Source organism: Olea europaea, chromosome 10, assembly GCF_002742605.1.
Source record: "Olea europaea var. sylvestris chromosome 10, O_europaea_v1, whole genome shotgun sequence".
NCBI lineage: Eukaryota > Viridiplantae > Streptophyta > Magnoliopsida > Lamiales > Oleaceae > Olea > Olea europaea.
The window spans coordinates 32,227,787-32,252,082 of record NC_036246.1 but is presented as its reverse complement, the minus strand read 5'-3'; the positions used below and the strand labels follow the sequence as shown (position 1 = coordinate 32,252,082).

The 24,296-nt window shown below is 36.4% G+C and overlaps 4 protein-coding genes and 1 long non-coding RNA gene across 10 annotated transcripts in view; 4 read left to right on the top strand and 1 right to left on the bottom strand.

Annotated features, from left to right (window-relative positions):
* LOC111400553 (nuclear pore complex protein NUP107) overlaps window positions 1–6,092 on the top strand; it is a 23,293-nt gene extending 17,201 nt beyond the window's left edge. The window contains exons 25-32 of the mRNA XM_023027959.1: window positions 15–218; window positions 595–769; window positions 855–1,011; window positions 1,211–1,413; window positions 3,674–3,815; window positions 4,332–4,492; window positions 4,701–4,817; window positions 5,561–6,092. Of these exons, the coding sequence (XP_022883727.1) occupies window positions 15–218; window positions 595–769; window positions 855–1,011; window positions 1,211–1,413; window positions 3,674–3,815; window positions 4,332–4,492; window positions 4,701–4,817; window positions 5,561–5,626 (1,225 nt within the window). The 3' untranslated portion in view covers window positions 5,627–6,092. The remainder of the gene's footprint in view (window positions 1–14; window positions 219–594; window positions 770–854; window positions 1,012–1,210; window positions 1,414–3,673; window positions 3,816–4,331; window positions 4,493–4,700; window positions 4,818–5,560) is intronic.
* A 1,207-nt stretch (window positions 6,093–7,299) lies between these two features.
* Window positions 7,300–12,054, top strand: LOC111401871 (zinc finger CCCH domain-containing protein 48-like). Of its 2 annotated transcripts, XM_023029829.1 has the most exons (11): window positions 7,300–7,472; window positions 8,912–9,488; window positions 9,845–9,940; window positions 10,031–10,120; window positions 10,223–10,341; window positions 10,405–10,459; window positions 10,542–10,691; window positions 11,047–11,166; window positions 11,246–11,305; window positions 11,438–11,535; window positions 11,622–12,054. In XM_023029829.1, exons 2-11 carry the CDS (start codon window positions 8,919–8,921, stop codon window positions 11,764–11,766), a joined length of 1,503 nt encoding a protein of 500 aa, XP_022885597.1. In that variant the 5' UTR covers window positions 7,300–7,472; window positions 8,912–8,918; the 3' UTR covers window positions 11,767–12,054. The 2 variants fall into 2 exon arrangements, with proteins under 2 accessions (XP_022885597.1, XP_022885598.1); XM_023029830.1 differs by lacking the exons at window positions 7,300–7,472; window positions 10,405–10,459 and having other exon boundaries at window positions 7,891–9,488; window positions 10,240–10,341; window positions 11,622–12,052.
* Window positions 12,055–13,308: 1,254 nt separating this feature from the next.
* On the top strand, window positions 13,309–15,773 carry LOC111401872 (nuclear pore complex protein NUP107-like). Its single transcript, XM_023029831.1, has 4 exons — window positions 13,309–13,498; window positions 14,014–14,174; window positions 14,383–14,499; window positions 15,242–15,773. The coding sequence occupies exons 1-4, from the start codon at window positions 13,324–13,326 to the stop codon at window positions 15,305–15,307; spliced, it is 519 nt and encodes a 172-aa protein (XP_022885599.1). The 5' UTR covers window positions 13,309–13,323; the 3' UTR covers window positions 15,308–15,773.
* Window positions 15,774–16,979: 1,206 nt separating this feature from the next.
* LOC111401870 (zinc finger CCCH domain-containing protein 48-like) lies at window positions 16,980–21,735 on the top strand. 2 transcript variants are annotated; one of them, XM_023029827.1, is made up of 11 exons: window positions 16,980–17,153; window positions 18,593–19,169; window positions 19,526–19,621; window positions 19,712–19,801; window positions 19,904–20,022; window positions 20,086–20,140; window positions 20,223–20,372; window positions 20,728–20,847; window positions 20,927–20,986; window positions 21,119–21,216; window positions 21,303–21,735. In XM_023029827.1, exons 2-11 carry the CDS (start codon window positions 18,600–18,602, stop codon window positions 21,445–21,447), a joined length of 1,503 nt encoding a protein of 500 aa, XP_022885595.1. In that variant the 5' UTR covers window positions 16,980–17,153; window positions 18,593–18,599; the 3' UTR covers window positions 21,448–21,735. The 2 variants fall into 2 exon arrangements, with proteins under 2 accessions (XP_022885595.1, XP_022885596.1); XM_023029828.1 differs by lacking the exons at window positions 16,980–17,153; window positions 20,086–20,140 and having other exon boundaries at window positions 17,572–19,169; window positions 19,921–20,022.
* Window positions 21,736–22,419: 684 nt separating this feature from the next.
* Window positions 22,420–23,845, bottom strand: LOC111401869. 4 transcript variants are annotated; one of them, XR_002704129.1, is made up of 5 exons: window positions 23,645–23,845; window positions 23,460–23,549; window positions 23,191–23,294; window positions 23,036–23,096; window positions 22,420–22,927 (listed from the first exon to the last, which is right to left on the bottom strand). It is a non-coding gene; the product is annotated as an uncharacterized LOC111401869 (long non-coding RNA). The 4 variants fall into 4 exon arrangements; XR_002704127.1 differs by having other exon boundaries at window positions 22,420–22,941; window positions 23,191–23,549; XR_002704126.1 differs by having other exon boundaries at window positions 23,191–23,549.
* Between the last annotated feature and the right edge of the window lie 451 nt (window positions 23,846–24,296).

The following is a 24,296-nucleotide window of genomic DNA, read 5'->3' as shown; positions in this document are numbered from 1 at the left end:
TTTTTTTTTTTTTTTCCTTTCTTGGACAGGGTTTTATCAAGATCTCGAGAAATTAGGGCTGGAAAGTATGACGAGTCATCTGATGTTTCAGAGCAACATCGTTTACAGAGTCTACAGAAAGCAAAGGTTATTCAGTGGCTCTGCTTTACACCTCCCTCAACAATTAATGATGCCAAGGCTGTTGCTGCTAAACTTCTAATGCGGGCATTGACGCACAGGTAATTATTTTTTTCTTCTTTTAACTTTTCTGTAATACGGTTTTTGTTATTCTTGTTTCAGACATGAATCTGACTGCTTTTCTGGTGACATGGAGTCTCTATCATCTATTGATTTCAGTGACGACTTAAAAACTTTGAAGCCAATTGTATGTAGCTTGTTTAATTGTTTAGGAAGGAACCGATGTGCGATTGTTATGTTTTTTGTTTTTGTTTGTTTGATTTTGTTTTTTTTTTCCTTCCCTATTGGAATAAAATACAAAGAACAAGAACTAGTCTTGCATTTTTATCAGATTTTACATGTTAGTTATATGTTGCAGACAAACACTTAGCGTATTCAATTCAAACCGAATGATCAATCTGAACTTTCTTTTAACAGTAATATACTGTTTCGGGAGTTTTCTCTTATTTCTATGTGGAGGGTCCCAGCAATGCCCATTGGAGCGCACACATTACTTAGTTCACTCGCTGAACCTTTGAAACAACCAACGGAAAGTTTTCTTTCCACAGAGGATCCTGATGTGACTGAAAATTTGAGAGAGTTCAAGGACTGGGTAAGCTTTTGATATTCTTTCTTGCCTGTTGACTAAGTATGACCTCTATTGCTGATTCCACCTATTATGCCTTGTTATTAATTAGAGGGAGTACTACTCTTGTGATGCAAAGTATCGCAATTGGCTAAAAGTTGAATTAGAGAATGCTGAGGTTTCACCGGATGAACTTTCACCAGAAGAAGAACAGAGGGCCGTTATGGCTGCCAGAGAAACACTTATTTCTTCACTTTTACTGTTACAGAGTAAGTTATTTCAGTTTTTCTAGAAAACACTCTCAGAAGCTATTAATGGATCTACAGTGATGTGCACGTTCTCCTCAGCTGTCGAGTGCTGTTTATTTTGGTTCCACTTGACGTGTCACACCTGTGTCTGATTTCACAAAAGATAATCATTGTGCTCTATATATAATTTGGCTATTTTTTGTTCATTTGCATATTTTAGGAAAAGAAAATCCTTGGTTGTTACCTACTCAAGATCATATTTATGAATCAAAGGAGCCTGTGTTCCTGGAACTGCATGCTACAACCATGCTGTCTCAACCTTCTGGTGAGGGTATGCCACCTGATGCTACCTTGTGCACTACATTGACAAGTGCCCTCTTCTCGGCAGTGAGTGAGGAAGAAATTCTGCATAGACAATTAATGGTAAGCTTATTACTTCTCCTATTAACCAGAAAGAGATGCTTCTCCCTTTTGTCTTTTTTCAAGCAATGTAGAAATGTTGTAGTTATCAATGAGGACATCTTGGCGTTCCGTGCTTCTCTTCAGCTAGTGCGTCACATGTTGGTAGCGGCAGAAGGAAGGTGTGGGGGTGGAGGAGGTATGGTGGTAGTCGGAGGCTTGCTGTTCTGGCAGTCGTCCTCTTCTGAACTTTCGGCAACCCTATCAAATACAACAATAATAACCAAGCCTTGTTGCTATAAAATGGGGGTCACCTATATGAACCGCTTTAGGACATTTTGCTCTATTTATTGCTAGATCTACTGGAAGAACTAAAGCCAAGTAGAGCCCAAACAACTACGACAAACCATGTTTTTTCTTGGTCTACACTTCCCTCATCTCACTTGATCTAATGAAATTAAATCTCTCAATGTTTTAAAGCTCAGACCTGACATTGACCGGAAAAAGCAAAGGGGTCAAGGGTTAAAGAGTCGAACCAATATGTGTGTGTGTGTGTGTGTTTATACATAAATAATAAATAACAGAATAATATTTTTAATTGAAATGTATCAAGAGTTTTTAATTTTTTATTAAATAAAATAAGAAAGAAAAATAATTAATTTATTCAAAACCACTACAAAATTGAATTCCCACTTCAAAATCATAGGAAAAGATTTTTATTGTTCCCAGTCCCACCTTGGATTCCCACTACAAAGTCACGGTAAATGTATTGTATAAAGGGATGGGCCAACAGTTGGGTAAACAATCTCTTTAGGCCTTTTATTTCAAGAGGCTTAAAGGTGATTAATATATAATTTTTAAACAGCCAATCAACCGGCAAAATTGGTTCCGAGTCATTCGGTTAGTGAATAGACCAGCCAATTAACTGGTTTTATATTAAGTGGTTTATAGTTTTAATCGAACCGGATTTTGGACTGGTTCCTGGTTGAACAGACTAATCCGGTCCGATTTTTATAAAATTGATCACACATTCACACTTATGAACCACGACCTCTTTAGGTTGATTCAGAACGTGACACAAGCACCATGTAAGCGTCACCTCCATTTGTTAGCGTTTATGGCGACCTTATCAAATGTAAGGCGAAAATGAAGAGATTATTAAGAAAACATGGATATCTCTCCCATATGAAACATGGATATCTCTCCCATATGCCTACCAACATTCTTAATTTTGGAATAGTTTTCATCACACAACATCCAATGCTGCTTCACTTGCAAATCATGGTTTCCCATGGAGAAACATCTCTATTCTTATGAGTCTCTTCATTCTAAGATTAAATCTAATCTTTCTTTTTTATGGCAGCCTTTTCAATAGGGTACTTTTAACACCTGTATATTACCCATCATTTTTGCCCCAATCCAAATGGGTAAAGCCTTGGTTCTCACAAAATACAAGACATTGAGGAAAAAATTGCATGTTCTGAATAAATTTAGGCTATATGAATCCTTTTTCTCACTCTGATATTGTTCCATGTGCTGAAAAATATATTAAAATAAAATCTTTTATAAGTACATCGGGCTATGCAAGCTCATGTTCGCCTCTCCCTTTCCTTACATGTTCTACTGGGATCTCTTCGCTAAAAACAAATTTCTGCCTTCGATATATTCCTTTCTGTGCCACTGAAAATTATTTAAACGTCTTCAATGAACAGTTGATCTCAATCAATGGAGTTCACTTAGATTTTCAAAAGCATCTTCAGATTTATTTTTATTTTTATTTTTTATTATTTGAAAAAGAGTACATCCTAACACTTCTACATTTTGGACCCAATTAAAAGATAGATTCTGATATATAATTAAATAAAATGAGTAACATGCATGATTAGCTATTATGAAATGTTAATAGTTCAATGCCTGTTCTCCATTTGAATTTTAAAAGGTTGCTCTCTTATACTCATATGATACCTTCTCTTCAGCTATACATTCATGTCTGCGTACACGTTAAACTGCTCCTTTTCTGCATTTTCTAGTGCATGCTATTTGGTCAATTTTATTTTTATGTGGGGGAGTGGAGTTGAGAATAGTTTTTAATTATTGCTATCTTTTTTACTAATGTAATTATTAAGAACGGTATGGAAACCACAAGGTTTCACTGTTGTCCTTGATGTATCTGCATGCATTATGCTTGAGAAACGTACGAATTCCTATTTCTTTGCATCAACTGAAATCAAAAGCCTTTATTCTCTGTTGTATGTATCAATTTACATTAGTTCTGAATGTACAGGTGAATGTTTCTGTCTCACCCAATGATAACTACAGCATTGAGGTTGTACTTCGCTGCTTGGCAGTGGAAGGTGATGGACTGGGTCCACATGAGGTCCACGATGGTGGAATTCTTGGTACTGTCATCGCAGCTGGCTTCAAAGGTCAGAAACCGCCAGTTGCTACATTATTTAGAGTATGCATGTGTTATATGGACATGGTTTAATTGATCACAAAATACTGAATAATAGGTGCAGAATTTGCAGTGACTACATATAGTCAGTGTAATGGTGTGATGCTTCCACCTATTTGTACAATTGAAGATCTTTCACATGTTAGCTGGTTCTGCTTTTCTGTTTCTCACTTTTTCCCCCTCATCTTGGTACTCATTTATCGGCTGGGGGACATGAACGGAGTGGGGAATAGGCAGCCATGTCAGGAAACTGGGCTGTATTCTATATTTTGATTCCTGAACATTTCTGTTTCCACTGACTTCAAATTTTAGCGAAGGAACACCAGCTTGTTTAGATTGATTTAATCTATTAAGCTTTATTGTTGAATTTAGGAGTTAGGGAGCACCTGCGTATTACTTTCTTCAGAAACTGTTTGCGATATTAATTAATCTTTTTTTCTTATTCCCTCTGCAATTTTCACTGAGAGACATCAATGTTATGTGTCAGGGGAGCTTTTACGATTTCAAGCCGGAGTGACAATGGAGATCTCTTGCTTAGATGCCTGGTATTCAAGCAGTGATGGTTCTTTGGAAGGCCCAGCAACTTATATAGTTCGGGGCATTTGTCGTAGGTGTTGCATACCGGAAATGGTTCTTCGATGCATGCAGGTAACAAAGCTTGCTGATGTTTACTAATATTTGCTTCTGTCACCATCTATATAAATGTCAAGCTATTAGTATGCATTAAGTTAACCTTATCTCAAAATTCTGTATAATTTTTTTGTGTTCAAAAGAAACTTCTTGAAAGAATCAGCTAAATACAAGTGGATCAAGTGTTTTCCTCGTGTTATTTGTATGTCTAAAAGGTTCTCTACAGGTCTCTGTTTCACTCATGGAGTCTGGCAATCCACCTGATATCCATCACGAGTTCATTGAGCTAATTACAAGTCCTGAGACTGATTTTCTTCATTTATTCAGCCAGCACCAATTGCAGGTGAGTGAGTTTTTAGTTCTCTGTCTGTTTGAACATGGGAAAAGGTAACAAATCCTCATTTTCCCACTAGTGAATCTCCCTTTTTGGTGTTTTTAACTTTCCTTACCTTGTTCACATCCAAGCTAATCTACAAGTGGCTCCATCAAAGTGGGATTAATATTTATTCTTCTACTCTCTCTGTTTTAATTTTTGTTTTTTTTTGAAATTTGGTTTAATTTGATGATTATTTTGGGGGTCTACTTGTTGATTCTCTAGAAGGCATGCCGGGAGTTGAAATAATGGGAAACCTGTTCAAATTTTGCTTAGTTGCTGAGTGATTGTGCAACTGGACAAATAACTTGAAAACCTGGGCGAGACAATTGCAGTAACTCATATTTGAATCATTAATATGATTTAAATCATTTTCAATCTCAGATCTCTATCAATAAAATAACATTAAAATTCTAAATTTGAGCATTACAAGTTTTCCCTTTTAATTAACTGTTGGCCTATTGGGGGTGTTGGTGCTTCTCTTTCTTTCTTTCTATCTTGATGCTTCTGGTTTTTGTGGAAATGTTGTCCGCATCTGGAGATTTGCTATAGATATGTGGGCTATGATAAGAATTTGATTCTATTTCTGTTCTCATCTCAACCACTAGAGTTATTTGCGGAAGTAATTTATACCTTTCCGCCTGTAAGAATCTTCAAATTCATTGGTGCCACGACTTAATCTGCCTGACTAACATTCTTGAATGTGCTTGCAGGAATTTTTATTATTTGAGAGAGAGTACTTATTACTAGAAATGGAGCACAAGGAGTCCATTTCTTGACGAGCGAGCGGGTGTAGAATTTTGAGCTGATGTACTAAGAACTTTTACAATGGCAGTGATCGAGAAATGGGTGAAAGAAGGTGCAGTCCATGAACCACCATGCCCTCTATACTATGAACTTTTACAATAGCAGCGATCATGAAATGGGTGAAAGGTGAAGGCCATAAGCCACCATTGCCCTCTGGTTAATATATAGTAATGTCGAGTTCTCATCTGGCTACTTTTTCAGCCACCTTTTAGTACGTCTCGTGTGTGTGTGTGTGATGACAGATTAAATAGTCCTTGTTATGTCATGTAAGGGCTTGGTTAGCAGCGTAGAGAATATGAATATGAAATCTTGATTGTTTCATCTGGGGATTTACCTTCTTGCTTCATGTTAGTTATCCGATGTCGAGACTCAAATATTATCATGTTTTGATGAAAGATTTGCTACAATATATATTTCGAGTGCATTTTCCATATGAAATTGAATGACCCAAGTTCTTACTGTGGTCTATCGTACTCGTACAATATCTCTGGGTCAAATTGAAATCAAGAGTATTTTTCCGCGAGATTTGGAATTTATATGCTCTTATTGGATTTCGTGAACAGCTGTGTTCGAGCAAAGATGTTTAGTGTAGAATTTGGTGGTTACAACGTAATGATGTAATAACCACACAAGTACTTGAATATATTTCTATGAACTCTGCTACTGAGCCCGGCTCAGTAACCGATTCAGGGACAGGGGGCTGAGGTATCTCATACATTTTTTTTTTTTAATTTCAGATCCAAGGGCTGAGGTGAAAACACCTCGGCACCCTGGGTTTGGGCCTGTTTTTTGGCCTGGCCAACAACCATTTTCCTATTTCTATTATGAATTGCCAACAAGACTTGACTGAAATGGAAGTGGATAGAAAGTTTGACCAATTTTTCGTTCTCATTATGTTGCAAGCTATAATAATGAAAAATTCTAGTCGAGTTTAAGTGCACTTTATAATTGGCTTAGAAGGATATGTCAAAAGACTACAATGAACAATATTGTGAATTTTAAGTTTCAATAAAATGTGGTACAACAAACAAAAATGATCGTATCAATACATTCGTCCAGATTATTATATAAAAATTATCATATCAATATATCTGCCTAGATTATTATATAAAAATTATATTAACAATGTAATTTTTATTATTTGCACCATATTCTTTCTGTATTTTTAATGTCTTCAACTTTTGCTCATTGTCATATTTATGTTCGTTGAATTAGTCCGTCTTAACAATTTTCATTCAAGGAATTTCTTAGGAGTGTGTAAAAAAAGAAAGAAAAAAGTTTGCTCTCTTTTTTAAATAAACAAGAAAAATATATAGGCCTCGTTTGAGAGAGATTTTGAGAATTGATTTTTTGATTGTTTGGAGAAAAGTGGGGGCCATTTGTGAAAGAAAAGGTCAAACTTTACGATTTGAAATAGTAAAATAACGATCAAAAAATCAATTTTTTGAAGTGAAAAATCACTCACACCCCCATATGTAAAAACTCGACAAATTTGTTTCACCTTTTATTGGATACATGCTACAATCTGTTTTCAAATTTTGAATACGCTCATCAGCCCAACGGCAAAGGAAAAGGGCAAATTAGTAACTTCAATAAACCACCGCCCTTCACTTATAAATTCAAGTCCTAAACAGTGACACACGCCCCAACAAAAATATTTGCCCCCAAAAATTCTCCTCCAAGAAATCTCAACGAATTGGTATTTACCCCCAAAATTCTCTCCTCCTAGAAATCTCAACGAATTGGAATCTTGATTGTTATTTTGATCTACGGAAGAGAAATATTTCATATTTGTTGATTTTTGATTTGATTGATCAGGTTTGCTATTTCACATTTATTTCTGGATTTCTTTTATGTATCTAAGCATTTAGGGTTTTCGATTTTATTGTTTTTGCAATCTGTCCATCTATTCATCCACCACCATTGATGGGTCTTCGACGATCAGCCGGTCCCTTTTTCACAATTACTGGGTTGAATTCTTCTGATTTTCCTTGGTGGATTTTTTGGGTTTCGAACTTTAGGACCTTTTTCTCGTTTTATATATCCTTGGATTTTTGGCGCTCGTCGAATTGGAAAAATTCATGAAATTAAGGTTTCTAATACATGGATTAAGTGGTTATTCATTAAGGTTTCTAATACATGGATTAAGTGGTTATTCATTAAGGTTTCTAATACATGGATTAAGTGGTTATTCATTAAGGTTTCTAATACATGGATTAAGTGGTTATTCATTAAGGTTTCTAATACATGGATTAAGTGGTTATTCATTAAGGTTTCTAATACATGGATTAAGTGTTATTCTGAGGATCTTATTGGACGTTCTTCGCTACAATGAAGATCTAATGACTCTAACTCTACATCCTTAAGCTAGGGTTTGATTTGTGGGTTGATAACCAATGGGCATCCTTCCCTTATAAGATAATTTTAAGGGTGAGCTCTACCAATGTGGTTCTTACAATTGGTATCAAAGTGTGCATCCTTCCTTTTTGGCAACGTGGAGAAGGCTACTCCTAGTAGAAGACTAGTTCCGTGAGATCACTGGGAATATGGGCTGACTTGGACCTCGATTTGTAAAAGGGGTGTAATGTAATTAATCTAATTGTATTCCACATTCGGGACCTTACACTTGGTTTCTGGAATTATAACCTATTGGGTGCCCTCCATCTACAGCCAGTTTAAGGGTGAGAAGTTCTACCCGATGTTGTTTTTAGAGAAGACTTGTTAATTGTTATTTCCCATTTAGGAATCTAAGTCTTTAGTTTTTTAATCGGTCAATAAGTTGGATCTTCGACAATAGGTGGGTTTTCTGGACTTATCTTGGGTTTTACAGAATCAGAAATATAAGGTTTCTGCTACATGAAAAGTAGGTTTTCTGAGGGTATTCCGGGAAATTTCTGGCTATAGTGAAGTTTGATTATTGCTGCCTCTCGAATATGGTTATGATATACAGGTTTTTATATGTTCTTTTCAACCGTTGGTATCTAGTACTTGTTAGTAGAATCTCAGATATTGGTTGAGACAGCCTCAGATGGTATCCAAGTGGTTGGATTTCGGAGCTCAGTTTTTGCACATTTGGATACTTGTTCCTTTGTGGCATACGATAGAGGAATTGTATTTGGAGATCAGAAATTTGAATTTGATGGATATACTGAATTGTAATTTTGCATTTGGATTTCCTATCTTGGCAAGATAGAGATTATTGTCTGAATGGAAGCAAGCGCCTGCTTTGACTAACCCGTGATTTGCTGTGTGTATAGTAATATAATGGATGTCAAGGCGGCAAGGAGAGTCACTGTCTTCAATCGACTTGAAGGAGGATTTGCAAAAAACAAAGTCTGCGCCTACTGGCTATCTGGGAGATGCAATCGTGATCCATGCAGGTTCATGCACAGAGAATCACCCCCACAAACTAGGCAGACCCATGCAGCATCACCTGAGACTCATTACCTAAAATCTACCAGAAGGACTTGGAGGAATCCTAATTTCCACACTCCTAAGAATGGTACAGTTTTAACTAATGAAGGAGATTGCTCTAACTGTACAAGTGGTAAAGTTTCCCAACAAGGTGTCTTAGCAAAGAATGGAAGAAAAATTGATCGGAAGGACCAAGAAATGGTCATAACCTCCAATGGAAGTATCCACTGTCGGCAGACCATGCAAAAGACTGCTGAAGCAGTTGAATCTGATAGTAAATCTGTTCAAAAAACCCTGCCAAAGCTATGTAAGTACTGGGTTACAGACAATTGTGTCCATGGCGATAAGTGCAAGGACGTGCACTCTTGGTTCTGTGGATCTGGATTCACGATGATGACAAAGTTAGAGGGGCACACTAAGGTGTTTGCTCATCTGATAACAATGCTTTTATATTATTTCGAATCATATTTAGCCCTTGTTTGAGCTCCATTTTATCAAAAACTCATTTTTGAACACACACTCCAATAAAATTATTTTAGGCGTAAATCGAAAATATTTTCTTATTTTTTAACTACACATTCCCCAAAAAATACTATTTCAAAATACATTTTTTCCCCAAAATGGGGTTCAAACAAGGGCTTATTCTGTTTGTAATTTCCCTATGTTTTTGCACTCCTATTGGAACTGCGTTTCTTTTATACAGTTTTTATGAAATGTTTAGACAAACTATTGTATTCAATATTAACAATATTTCTTTCTAATGGAATTTTGTCCAGAACATTACAGGAATTGCTCTCCCATCTGGTTCTGACAAGCTATACTCTGTTAGTAAAGATAGAACTCTCCGCATTTGGGACTGCAACAGTGGTCAGGTATGGATAGTTTTACTTCTCTCAGTTAATATATCACATTGGGTAAATATGATGTGTGATCAATGATATGATTATTCAACCTCAATGCAGTGTGCTGGCGCTGTTGATCTCGATGGTGAAGTTGGGTGCTTGATTAGTGAAGGTCCATGGCTGTTTGCTGGATTGCCTAATGCTATTAAGGTAAATAATGTTCTTTGTGTAGTTAGTTACATTTTACCATGACAGAATTGACTTTGCTCAGTTTTTGAGTCCTTGTCGAAATTGGTTTCTTTTTACTTATAGGTTTTTTGGTCATTTAGGGATGGAATTTCCAAGCTCAAACAGAACACTCTCTTAGTGAACCTGTTGGTCGAGTTTATTCTATGGTTGTGGACAATAATATGCTTTTTGCTGGAACAGAGGTAACTAATTCTCTAGCTCTTCAGTGTTTCGCTATTATTAAGTTTGTGATTTTGGATCTGTAGTATTGGGAGCACATTTGTTAGCACAGTGTGGTTGTTTAAGCTGAGGAAGATTTGGGTAAATTATTCACTGAAATTCACATCTTGTTGACTATTATCCACATTCTGGTTTCTCATTTTTATATATCTTATGGCTCCAGGACGGTACCATATTAGCATGGAAATGGGGTACTGAAACCAACATTCCTAAACTGGCTGCAAAGATGAAGGGACACAATGGTGCAGTGTGTTCACTTCTTGTGGGAGCTAATAATAGGCTTTATTCGGGTTCGATTGACAATACCATACGGGTATGCTCTCTGATACGAGATTTATTTTTCTCCACCTCTTAGTAGAGATGAATCGTATATATATGTTGCCAATTTACCCATTTGGCTTATTGATCCATGTTAATATGTGAAATGGGAACAGTTACCCTTTATATGCAATTATCAGTCATGTTGCCACTATTAGGACTATTGTTTTGATATGTCTAGTCTTTTAATTTGTCTACTTCCCAAGTTATATTTTGAGCAACTGTTGTCAGAGTTGGAGTCCCTACAACCTTTTTTCCTACTTCCCCCTCCATTTGTTTGATTCGTTCTTTTTTTATAGTTCAATGTTTTGAACTCACTGAAGAATTTTGCTCATGTATCTGCTTTCCAGGTTTGGGACCTCCAAACTTTGCACTGTATACAGACATTACACGGGCATACCGGGGATGTAACATCTGTCATTTGTTGGGACAGATATTTGATATCTGCTTCTGTGGACAACACAATAAAGGTTTGTCACTTCACTGCCATAGATCACTAGTTAGGTTTTGCTTTGGTTCCTGATGGTTATAATAAGATAATTCTCACAGGTTTGGGCTGCAACTGAGGTTGGGAACTTGGAAGTGGTCTATGAGCTCAAGGAAGAATGTGTAAGTTAAAAACTGTTCATATACGACTTCTCTGGAATGCATTATGTGCATTGTATTGCATACCTCTGCCTGTTCTCTGTCTCTTTTGGTCTTTCAGACTTCTTACACGTTCTACATATGTTAATCTTTCAGGGGGTTGCTGCTCTTTCTGGCATGACAGATGCCGAAGCTCAGCCTATTCTTTTCTGCTCATATAACGACAATACTGTTCGCATATATGACTTGCCCTCGTTAGTATCATCAAACTATTATTATCCTTGTTGATATTATTCACCCCCTCTGTGCTGGCTTGTTCATTGTTTATATATGGTTGTAGGTTTAATGAAAGGGGCAGAATATTTTCGAAAGGGGAAGTCCAAGTGATTCAAATTGGCATTGGCGGTCTCTTTTTCACTGGTGATGCAACTGGACAGCTCTCCGTCTGGAAATTGCTTGGAGTTCCATGTGCAAAGGAATCTTGAGAGCTGTTATTTTAGAAAAGCTGATGTCTAGCTGGTCTGGATTCCTACCGGCTAAAGCTATCAGTTTGAATTTGTATTCCTCACACTACTGTGTTTCATTGTTGACAATGTTATGATCCATCCTTCGGTTGTATTCTATTCAGATATGATGTATTTTTGGTAGCAAAAGCTACTGTATGTTGTAATATATGTATGGTCAGCGAATACAATTTTTTTGTCATGAGAGAGGAAAGCCCTTGTGTAAATGTACACTCACTTCAAAATGAAAAGATCATTCTTATTTTTACATAGTAACATCTACATTTTTTCCATCATGTTTTGCGTTATGCAAATTTCAGCTCACGGTGTCTGATCCGTGTCTATCCTGGAGTCGAGTAATTTTATAGTGAATTTTTTCATTAGTTGGTCAAGCAGGTTATATGCAAGAGCATTCGAGATGCTACAGCAAATAAAAGTTTCCTTCTGTTATGTTAAAAACAGAGCTTAAGTCTCATCTCACTATCCATTAATCTCATGTACTCTTGAAACCTAATGAGCCATTAACGAAAGCCAAAACACCTGACAATAAATCAAAACGGTAATCCCTACAACCTATAAACAAAAAAGGGGTATTGCAGCCTAACTTGGAAGAAGAATACGCACTTTCTGCATTTTGTAATCTTCCTGTACTTGTATTGATGCTGCTATCCTCTTTACACAATGCTAGTAAAGAACACGTGCTTTCTTTTCTCTCCTCTCTTGGCTACAGTGCTCACTTTCTAACTTACCTTTAAAAAATTGCATGTTCTGAATAAATTTAGGCTATATGAATCCTTTTTCTCACTCTGATATTGTTCCATGTGCTGAAAAATATATTAAAATAAAATCTTTTATAAGTACATCGGGCTATGCAAGCTCATGTTCGCCTCTCCCTTTCCTTACATGTTCTACTGGGATCTCTTCGCTAAAAACAAATTTCTGCCTTCGATATATTCCTTTCTGTGCCACTGAAAATTATTTAAACGTCTTCAATGAACAGTTGATCTCAATCAATGGAGTTCACTTAGATTTTCAAAAGCATCTTCAGATTTATTTTTATTTTTATTTTTTATTATTTGAAAAAGAGTACATCCTAACACTTCTACATTTTGGACCCAATTAAAAGATAGATTCTGATATATAATTAAATAAAATGAGTAACATGCATGATTAGCTATTATGAAATGTTAATAGTTCAATGCCTGTTCTCCATTTGAATTTTAAAAGGTTGCTCTCTTATACTCATATGATACCTTCTCTTCAGCTATACATTCATGTCTGCGTACACGTTAAACTGCTCCTTTTCTGCATTTTCTAGTGCATGCTATTTGGTCAATTTTATTTTTATGTGGGGGAGTGGAGTTGAGAATAGTTTTTAATTATTGCTATCTTTTTTACTAATGTAATTATTAAGAACGGTATGGAAACCACAAGGTTTCACTGTTGTCCTTGATATATCTGCATGCATTATGCTTGAGAAATGTACGAATTCCTATTTCTTTGCATCAACTGAAATCAAAAGCCTTTATTCTCTGTTGTATGTATCAATTTACATTAGTTCTGAATGTACAGGTGAATGTTTCTGTCTCACCCAATGATAACTACAGCATTGAGGTTGTACTTCGCTGCTTGGCAGTGGAAGGTGATGGACTGGGTCCACATGAGGTCCACGATGGTGGAATTCTTGGTACTGTCATCGCAGCTGGCTTCAAAGGTCAGAAACCGCCAGTTGCTACATTATTTAGAGTATGCATGTGTTATATGGACATGGTTTAATTGATCACAAAATACTGAATAATAGGTGCAGAATTTGCAGTGACTACATATAGTCAGTGTAATGGTGTGATGCTTCCACCTATTTGTACAATTGAAGATCTTTCACATGTTAGCTGGTTCTGCTTTTCTGTTTCTCACTTTTTCCCCCTCATCTTGGTACTCATTTATCGGCTGGGGGACATGAACGGAGTGGGGAATAGGCAGCCATGTCAGGAAACTGGGCTGTATTCTATATTTTGATTCTGAACATTTCTGTTTCCACTGACTTCAAATTTTAGCGAAGGAACACCAGCTTGTTTAGATTGATTTAATCTATTAAGCTTTATTGTTGAATTTAGGAGTTAGGGAGCACCTGCGTATTACTTTCTTCAGAAACTGTTTGCGATATTAATTAATCTTTTTTTCTTATTCCCTCTGCAATTTTCACTGAGAGACATCAATGTTATGTGTCAGGGGAGCTTTTACGATTTCAAGCCGGAGTGACAATGGAGATCTCTTGCTTAGATGCCTGGTATTCAAGCAGTGATGGTTCTTTGGAAGGCCCAGCAACTTATATAGTTCGGGGCATTTGTCGTAGGTGTTGCATACCGGAAATGGTTCTTCGATGCATGCAGGTAACAAAGCTTGCTGATGTTTACTAATATTTGCTTCTGTCACCATCTATATAAATGTCAAGCTATTAGTATGCATTAAGTTAACCTTATCTCAAAATTCTGTATAATTTTTTTGTGTTCAAAAGAAACTTCTTGAAAGAATCAGCTAAATACAAGTGGATCAAGTGTTTTCCTCGTGTTATTTGTATGTCTAAAAGGTTCTCTACAGGTCTCTGTTTCACTCATGGAGTCTGGCAATCCACCTGATATCCATCACGAGTTCATTGAGCTAATTACAAGTCCTGAGACTGATTTTCTTCATTTATTCAGCCAGCACCAATTGCAGGTGAGTGAGTTTTTAGTTCTCTGTCTGTTTGAACATGGGAAAAGGTAACAAATCCTCATTTTCCCACTAGTGAATCTCCCTTTTTGGTGTTTTTAACTTTCCTTACCTTGTTCACATCCAAGCTAATCTACAAGTGGCTCCATCAAAGTGGGATTAATATTTATTCTTCTACTCTCTCTGTTTTAATTTTTGTTTTTTTTTGAAATTTGGTTTAATTTGATGATTATTTTGGGGGTCTACTTGTTGATTCTCTAGAAGGCATGCCGGGAGTTGAAATAATGGGAAACCTGTTCAAATTTTGCTTAGTTGCTGAGTGATTGTGCAACTGGACAAATAACTTGAAAACCTGGGCGAGACAATTGCAGTAACTCATATTTGAATCATTAATATGATTTAAATCATTTTCAATCTCAGATCTCTATCAATAAAATAACATTAAAATTCTAAATTTGAGCATTACAAGTTTTCCCTTTTAATTAACTGTTGGCCTATTGGGGGTGTTGGTGCTTCTCTTTCTTTCTTTCTATCTTGATGCTTCTGGTTTTTGTGGAAATGTTGTCCGCATCTGGAGATTTGCTATAGATATGTGGGCTATGATAAGAATTTGATTCTATTTCTGTTCTCATCTCAACCACTAGAGTTATTTGCGGAAGTAATTTATACCTTTCCGCCTGTAAGAATCTTCAAATTCATTGTGCCACGACTTAATCTGCCTGACTAACATTCTTGAATGTGCTTGCAGGAATTTTTATTATTTGAGAGAGAGTACTTATTACTAGAAATGGAGCACAAGGAGTCCATTTCTTGACGAGCGAGCGGGTGTAGAATTTTGAGCTGATGTACTAAGAACTTTTACAATGGCAGTGATCGAGAAATGGGTGAAAGAAGGTGCAGTCCATGAACCACCATGCCCTCTATACTATGAACTTTTACAATAGCAGCGATCATGAAATGGGTGAAAGGTGAAGGCCATAAGCCACCATTGCCCTCTGGTTAATATATAGTAATGTCGAGTTCTCATCTGGCTACTTTTTCAGCCACCTTTTAGTACGTCTCGTGTGTGTGTGTGTGATGACAGATTAAATAGTCCTTGTTATGTCATGTAAGGGCTTGGTTAGCAGCGTAGAGAATATGAATATGAAATCTTGATTGTTTCATCTGGGGATTTACCTTCTTGCTTCATGTTAGTTATCCGATGTCGAGACTCAAATATTATCATGTTTTGATGAAAGATTTGCTACAATATATATTTCGAGTGCATTTTCCATATGAAATTGAATGACCCAACTTCTTACTGTGGTCTATCGTACTCGTACAATATCTCTGGGTCAAATTGAAATCAAGAGTATTTTTCCGCGAGATTTGGAATTTATATGCTCTTATTGGATTTCGTGAACAGCTGTGTTCGAGCAAAGATGTTTAGTGTAGAATTTGGTGGTTACAACGTAATGATGTAATAACCACACAAGTACTTGAATATATTTCTATGAACTCTGCTACTGAGCCCGGCTCAGTAACCGATTCAGGGACAGGGGGCTGAGGTATCTCATACATTTTTTTTTTTTAATTTCAGATCCAAGGGCTGAGGTGAAAACACCTCGGCACCCTGGGTTTGGGCCTGTTTTTTGGCCTGGCCAACAACCATTTTCCTATTTCTATTATGAATTGCCAACAAGACTTGACTGAAATGGAAGTGGATAGAAAGTTTGACCAATTTTTCGTTCTCATTATGTTGCAAGCTATAATAATGAAAAATTCTAGTCGAGTTTAAGTGCACTTTATAATTGGCTTAGAAGGATATGTCAAAAGACTACAATGAACAATATTGTGAATTTTAAGTTTCAATAAAATGTGGTACAACAAACAAAAATGATCGTATCAATACATTCGTCCATATTATTATATAAAAATTATCATATCAATATATCTGCCTAGATTATTATATAAAAATTATATTAACAATGTAATTTTTATTATTTGCACCATATTCTTTCTGTATTTTTAATGTCTTCAACTTTTGCTCATTGTCATATTTATGTTCGTTGAATTAGTCCGTCTTAACAATTTTCATTCAAGGAATTTCTTAGGAGTGTGTAAAAAAAGAAAGAAAAAAGTTTGCTCTCTTTTTTAAATAAACAAGAAAAATATATAGGCCTCGTTTGAGAGAGATTTTGAGAATTGATTTTTTGATTGTTTGGAGAAAAGTGGGGGCCATTTGTGAAAGAAAAGGTCAAACTTTACGATTTGAAATAGTAAAATAACGATCAAAAAATCAATTTTTTGAAGTGAAAAATCACTCACACCCCCATATGTAAAAACTCGACAAATTTGTTTCACCTTTTATTGGATACATGCTACAATCTGTTTTCAAATTTTGAATACGCTCATCAGCCCAACGGCAAAGGAAAAGGGCAAATTAGTAACTTCAATAAACCACCGCCCTTCACTTATAAATTCAAGTCCTAAACAGTGACACACGCCCCAACAAAAATATTTGCCCCCAAAAATTCTCCTCCAAGAAATCTCAACGAATTGGTATTTACCCCCAAAATTCTCTCCTCCTAGAAATCTCAACGAATTGGAATCTTGATTGTTATTTTGATCTACGGAAGAGAAATATTTCATATTTGTTGATTTTTGATTTGATTGATCAGGTTTGCTATTTCACATTTATTTCTGGATTTCTTTTATGTATCTAAGCATTTAGGGTTTTCGATTTTATTGTTTTTGCAATCTGTCCATCTATTCATCCACCACCATTGATGGGTCTTCGACGATCAGCCGGTCCCTTTTTCACAATTACTGGGTTGAATTCTTCTGATTTTCCTTGGTGGATTTTTTGGGTTTCGAACTTTAGGACCTTTTTCTCGTTTTATATATCCTTGGATTTTTGGCGCTCGTCGAATTGGAAAAATTCATGAAATTAAGGTTTCTAATACATGGATTAAGTGGTTATTCATTAAGGTTTCTAATACATGGATTAAGTGGTTATTCATTAAGGTTTCTAATACATGGATTAAGTGGTTATTCATTAAGGTTTCTAATACATGGATTAAGTGGTTATTCATTAAGGTTTCTAATACATGGATTAAGTGGTTATTCATTAAGGTTTCTAATACATGGATTAAGTGTTATTCTGAGGATCTTATTGGACGTTCTTCGCTACAATGAAGATCTAATGACTCTAACTCTACATCCTTAAGCTAGGGTTTGATTTGTGGGTTGATAACCAATGGGCATCCTTCCCTTATAAGATAATTTTAAGGGTGAGCTCTACCAATGTGGTTCTTACAATTGGTATCAAAGTGTGCATCCTTCCTTTTTGGCAACGTGGAGAAGGCTACTCCTAGTAGAAGACTAGTTCCGTGAGATCACTGGGAATATGGGCTGACTTGGACCTCGATTTGTAAAAGGGGTGTAATGTAATTAATCTAATTGTATTCCACATTCCGGACCTTACACTTGGTTTCTGGAATTATAACCTATTGGGTGCCCTCCATCTACAGCCAGTTTAAGGGTGAGAAGTTCTACCCGATGTTGTTTTTAGAGAAGACTTGTTAATTGTTATTTCCCATTTAGGAATCTAAGTCTTTAGTTTTTTAATCGGTCAATAAGTTGGATCTTCGACAATAGGTGGGTTTTCTGGACTTATCTTGGGTTTTACAGAATCAGAAATATAAGGTTTCTGCTACATGAAAAGTAGGTTTTCTGAGGGTATTCCGGGAAATTTCTGGCTATAGTGAAGTTTGATTATTGCTGCCTCTCGAATATGGTTATGATATACAGGTTTTTATATGTTCTTTTCAACCGTTGGTATCTAGTACTTGTTAGTAGAATCTCAGATATTGGTTGAGACAGCCTCAGATGGTATCCAAGTGGTTGGATTTCGGAGCTCAGTTTTTGCACATTTGGATACTTGTTCCTTTGTGGCATACGATAGAGGAATTGTATTTGGAGATCAGAAATTTGAATTTGATGGATATACTGAATTGTAATTTTGCATTTGGATTTCCTATCTTGGCAAGATAGAGATTATTGTCTGAATGGAAGCAAGCGCCTGCTTTGACTAACCCGTGATTTGCTGTGTGTATAGTAATATAATGGATGTCAAGGCGGCAAGGAGAGTCACTGTCTTCAATCGACTTGAAGGAGGATTTGCAAAAAACAAAGTCTGCGCCTACTGGCTATCTGGGAGATGCAATCGTGATCCATGCAGGTTCATGCACAGAGAATCACCCCCACAAACTAGGCAGACCCATGCAGCATCACCTGAGACTCATTACCTAAAATCTACCAGAAGGACTTGGAGGAATCCTAATTTCCACACTCCTAAGAATGGTACAGTTTTAACTAATGAAGGAGATTGCTCTAACTGTACAAGTGGTAAAGTTTCCCAACAAGGTGTCTTAGCAAAGAATGGAAGAAAAATTGATCGGAAGGACCAAGAAATGGTCATAACCTCCAATGGAAGTATCCACTGTCGGCAGACCATGCAAAAGACTGCTGAAGCAGTTGAATCTGATAGTAAATCTGTTCAAAAAACCCTGCCAAAGCTATGTAAGTACTGGGTTACAGACAATTGTGTCCATGGCGATAAGTGCAAGGACGTGCACTCTTGGTTCTGTGGATCTGGATTCACGATGATGACAAAGTTAGAGGGGCACACTAAGGTGTTTGCTCATCTGATAACAATGCTTTTATATTATTTCGAATCATATTTAGCCCTTGTTTGAGCTCCATTTTATCAAAAACTCATTTTTGAACACACACTCCAATAAAATTATTTTAGGCGTAAATCGAAAATATTTTCTTATTTTTTAACTACACATTCCCCAAAAAATACTATTTCAAAATACATTTTTTCCCCAAAATGGGGTTCAAACAAGGGCTTATTCTGTTTGTAATTTCCCTATGTTTTTGCACTCCTATTGGAACTGCGTTTCTTTTATACAGTTTTTATGAAATGTTTAGACAAACTATTGTATTCAATATTAACAATATTTCTTTCTAATGGAATTTTGTCCAGAACATTACAGGAATTGCTCTCCCATCTGGTTCTGACAAGCTATACTCTGTTAGTAAAGATAGAACTCTCCGCATTTGGGACTGCAACAGTGGTCAGGTATGGATAGTTTTACTTCTCTCAGTTAATATATCACATTGGGTAAATATGATGTGTGATCAATGATATGATTATTCAACCTCAATGCAGTGTGCTGGCGCTGTTGATCTCGATGGTGAAGTTGGGTGCTTGATTAGTGAAGGTCCATGGCTGTTTGCTGGATTGCCTAATGCTATTAAGGTAAATAATGTTCTTTGTGTAGTTAGTTACATTTTACCATGACAGAATTGACTTTGCTCAGTTTTTGAGTCCTTGTCGAAATTGGTTTCTTTTTACTTATAGGTTTTTTGGTCATTTAGGGATGGAATTTCCAAGCTCAAACAGAACACTCTCTTAGTGAACCTGTTGGTCGAGTTTATTCTATGGTTGTGGACAATAATATGCTTTTTGCTGGAACAGAGGTAACTAATTCTCTAGCTCTTCAGTGTTTCGCTATTATTAAGTTTGTGATTTTGGATCTGTAGTATTGGGAGCACATTTGTTAGCACAGTGTGGTTGTTTAAGCTGAGGAAGATTTGGGTAAATTATTCACTGAAATTCACATCTTGTTGACTATTATCCACATTCTGGTTTCTCATTTTTATATATCTTATGGCTCCAGGACGGTACCATATTAGCATGGAAATGGGGTACTGAAACCAACATTCCTAAACTGGCTGCAAAGATGAAGGGACACAATGGTGCAGTGTGTTCACTTCTTGTGGGAGCTAATAATAGGCTTTATTCGGGTTCGATTGACAATACCATACGGGTATGCTCTCTGATACGAGATTTATTTTTCTCCACCTCTTAGTAGAGATGAATCGTATATATATGTTGCCAATTTACCCATTTGGCTTATTGATCCATGTTAATATGTGAAATGGGAACAGTTACCCTTTATATGCAATTATCAGTCATGTTGCCACTATTAGGACTATTGTTTTGATATGTCTAGTCTTTTAATTTGTCTACTTCCCAAGTTATATTTTGAGCAACTGTTGTCAGAGTTGGAGTCCCTACAACCTTTTTTCCTACTTCCCCCTCCATTTGTTTGATTCGTTCTTTTTTTATAGTTCAATGTTTTGAACTCACTGAAGAATTTTGCTCATGTATCTGCTTTCCAGGTTTGGGACCTCCAAACTTTGCACTGTATACAGACATTACACGGGCATACCGGGGATGTAACATCTGTCATTTGTTGGGACAGATATTTGATATCTGCTTCTGTGGACAACACAATAAAGGTTTGTCACTTCACTGCCATAGATCACTAGTTAGGTTTTGCTTTGGTTCCTGATGGTTATAATAAGATAATTCTCACAGGTTTGGGCTGCAACTGAGGTTGGGAACTTGGAAGTGGTCTATGAGCTCAAGGAAGAATGTGTAAGTTAAAAACTGTTCATATACGACTTCTCTGGAATGCATTATGTGCATTGTATTGCATACCTCTGCCTGTTCTCTGTCTCTTTTGGTCTTTCAGACTTCTTACACGTTCTACATATGTTAATCTTTCAGGGGGTTGCTGCTCTTTCTGGCATGACAGATGCCGAAGCTCAGCCTATTCTTTTCTGCTCATATAACGACAATACTGTTCGCATATATGACTTGCCCTCGTTAGTATCATCAAACTATTATTATCCTTGTTGATATTATTCACCCCCTCTGTGCTGGCTTGTTCATTGTTTATATATGGTTGTAGGTTTAATGAAAGGAGCAGAATATTTTCGAAAGGGGAAGTCCAAGTGATTCAAATTGGCATTGGCGGTCTCTTTTTCACTGGTGATGCAACTGGACAGCTCTCCGTCTGGAAATTGCTTGGAGTTCCATGTGCAAAGGAATCTTGAGAGCTGTTATTTTAGAAAAGCTGATGTCTAGCTGGTCTGGATTCCTACCGGCTAAAGCTATCAGTTTGAATTTGTATTCCTCACACTACTGTGTTTCATTGTTGACAATGTTATGATCCATCCTTCGGTTGTATTCTATTCAGATATGATGTATTTTTGGTAGCAAAAGCTACTGTATGTTGTAATATATGTATGGTCAGCGAATACAATTTTTTTGTCATGAGAGAGGAAAGCCCTTGTGTAAATGTACACTCACTTCAAAATGAAAAGATCATTCTTATTTTTACATAGTAACATCTACATTTTTTCCATCATGTTTTGCGTTATGCAAATTTCAGCTCACGGTGTCTGATCCGTGTCTATCCTGGAGTCGAGTAATTTTATAGTGAATTTTTTCATTAGTTGGTCAAGCAGGTTATATGCAAGAGCATTCGAGATGCTACAGCAAATAAAAGTTTCCTTCTGTTATGTTAAAAACAGAGCTTAAGTCTCATCTCACTATCCATTAATCTCATGTACTCTTGAAACCTAATGAGCCATTAACGAAAGCCAAAACACCTGACAATAAATCAAAACGGTAATCCCTACAACCTATAAACAAAAAAGGGGTATTGCAGCCTAACTTGGAAGAAGAATACGCACTTTCTGCATTTTGTAATCTTCCTGTACTTGTATTGATGCTGCTATCCTCTTTACACAATGCTAGTAAAGAACACGTGCTTTCTTTTCTCTCCTCTCTTGGCTACAGTGCTCACTTTCTAACTTACCTTTTGGCTGGGGCTAATACCTTCTGTCGTGCATGTCTCTTCAGTGCCATTAGGTGTGGTGTCACGGGGCTTTTTCCAACGAGCTCCGATGGCATCAAGTTTTCTCGTCCCCAACAAGTCAACACATGAATTTTACACTTACACAAGTGATGAACACACGAACTTGACTAAGTAAAAAGGCAGAAGATCGATGTAATTGAAACAGTAAAGAAAAACACAGATTAACGGGCCTTCTCAACTTTATTTCTATAAAACAAGGAAACTCACTACAAAAATCGTGAAGGATCAACACATCCATTGTTGTCTCATCACTGCATTCACTGCTCTATATATCTAGAATGCACCAACACCAAAGATTATTCGGTTTTCCAAGCATACTTTCTAGTTGCTGCGGAATGCTCACTCCACAAGTTTTGGGACGCCTATATTCCTGTTGAGAATACTGCTCTTCATGGGCAGCATTCTCTCTCTCCTGCCGCTGCTTCTGAGGTTGGTTTTCTTGTTTCTCTGGGTTCATTGGTATGGAATCTGATGACTTCTTGCGTTCACTCCACAAGTTTTGGGACGCCTATATTCCTGTTGAGAATACTGCTCTTCATGGGCAGCATTCTCTCTCTCCTGCCGCTGCTTCTGAGGTTGGTTTTCTTGTTTCTCTGGGTTCATTGGTATGGAATCTGATGACTTCTTGCGTTTGTTCTGGTTTTCGATTCTTGCTACCGGATATGGACTGAGGATTAGAACATTGATTGAAATTTCAAATATGGAAAAAGGAATGAAATGGGAAAGGATATCACCAAGCACAAAATGCTAAAAAGTTCTACCTCTGCAATTAAAACAAAACTAGAAGCCGAATACCTCTTCTCCACACCATCATGAACAATACTGAAGATAACACAAGCATTTATTATTATAAGGAGATAAATAAATACAAAACCAATAAATTCGAGGTTCAAATAAAATAGAGGAAGAAAATTACTCGAGATGTTTCTTAATCCGCTGTATAAGGGTATTTCTATTGCCTGCTGTGCTTCCTCAAATAAACTTTGCATTGATCCACTTTTAGTTTCTCAATCATACCACCTGATCCCATAACAAAACACACACCCAGTTTAGCCAACTCATTTCACACACACACAATGACAACTTTACTGCATTATTCTATAATTATGCGTGCGCATGAAATAAAGTTCAAATCTTATAAAGAATAAATAAAACAGAAAATGCATTTTTGAACAGTTTCGTAACTTTTCTGATCCTTTCTCATCGAACTATGGCAGAATCATCTCGATAACATCAGGGTCTTCCTCAGTATTCTCGTTCAATTCCTTTGCGGAACTATCAGATGCAAGAAAAGACAAGCCCACAAAATTTAGCATCTATAAACAATCACCGCACTAAGTAGAATCAAAATTGACATCGTCGTATGATACCTGCATTTGGATTTTTTCTTGATCCTTAGGTTTGAGAACTTGATCGAGTCTCCTCAACTACATCGAAATTTGGGGCAGCTTGCGAATCATCGTATGAGTCTGTATCCAATTCACAGTAATCTTTTCGCCCAGAAATTTCCGTTTGTACTGAATTCATTTTTCAGAAGTAAAGAAAAATCTTTCTGATTCCGTTTCCTCTCCATTAAATTACATTCCGTCACATTTTTTTTTTTACCCCTCCTATTTTAAAGCTTACAATTTTCTATAAAATAATATTATATATAAATCTAGAACTTTTCATTCTTTTTTAACGTCTCATTTTTCAAAAAAATACTATTTCATCCATTTTCATTACCAAAAATGGGGCCAAATGGAGACAAAGGTGCATCTAACGAGTGTCTTTCAAAATATCAATTTTGAGCGTGGCATATCCATTTTCAATGATTTTAATAGCAGTTTTCAAAATTGTCCAACCAGTATACAGAAGTTTATCCATATATTCTAAAAGTTATTTAAAAAAGAATAAAATTATATATATGTCTTTTAGTAAAATTTTCATTTTATAGTTTCTTATATGAATTTTTTCTCATAAGCGATATTTTACTTGGAATGTGTTTGATTATGAGCATGAAATTTATATTAAAAGAAAATA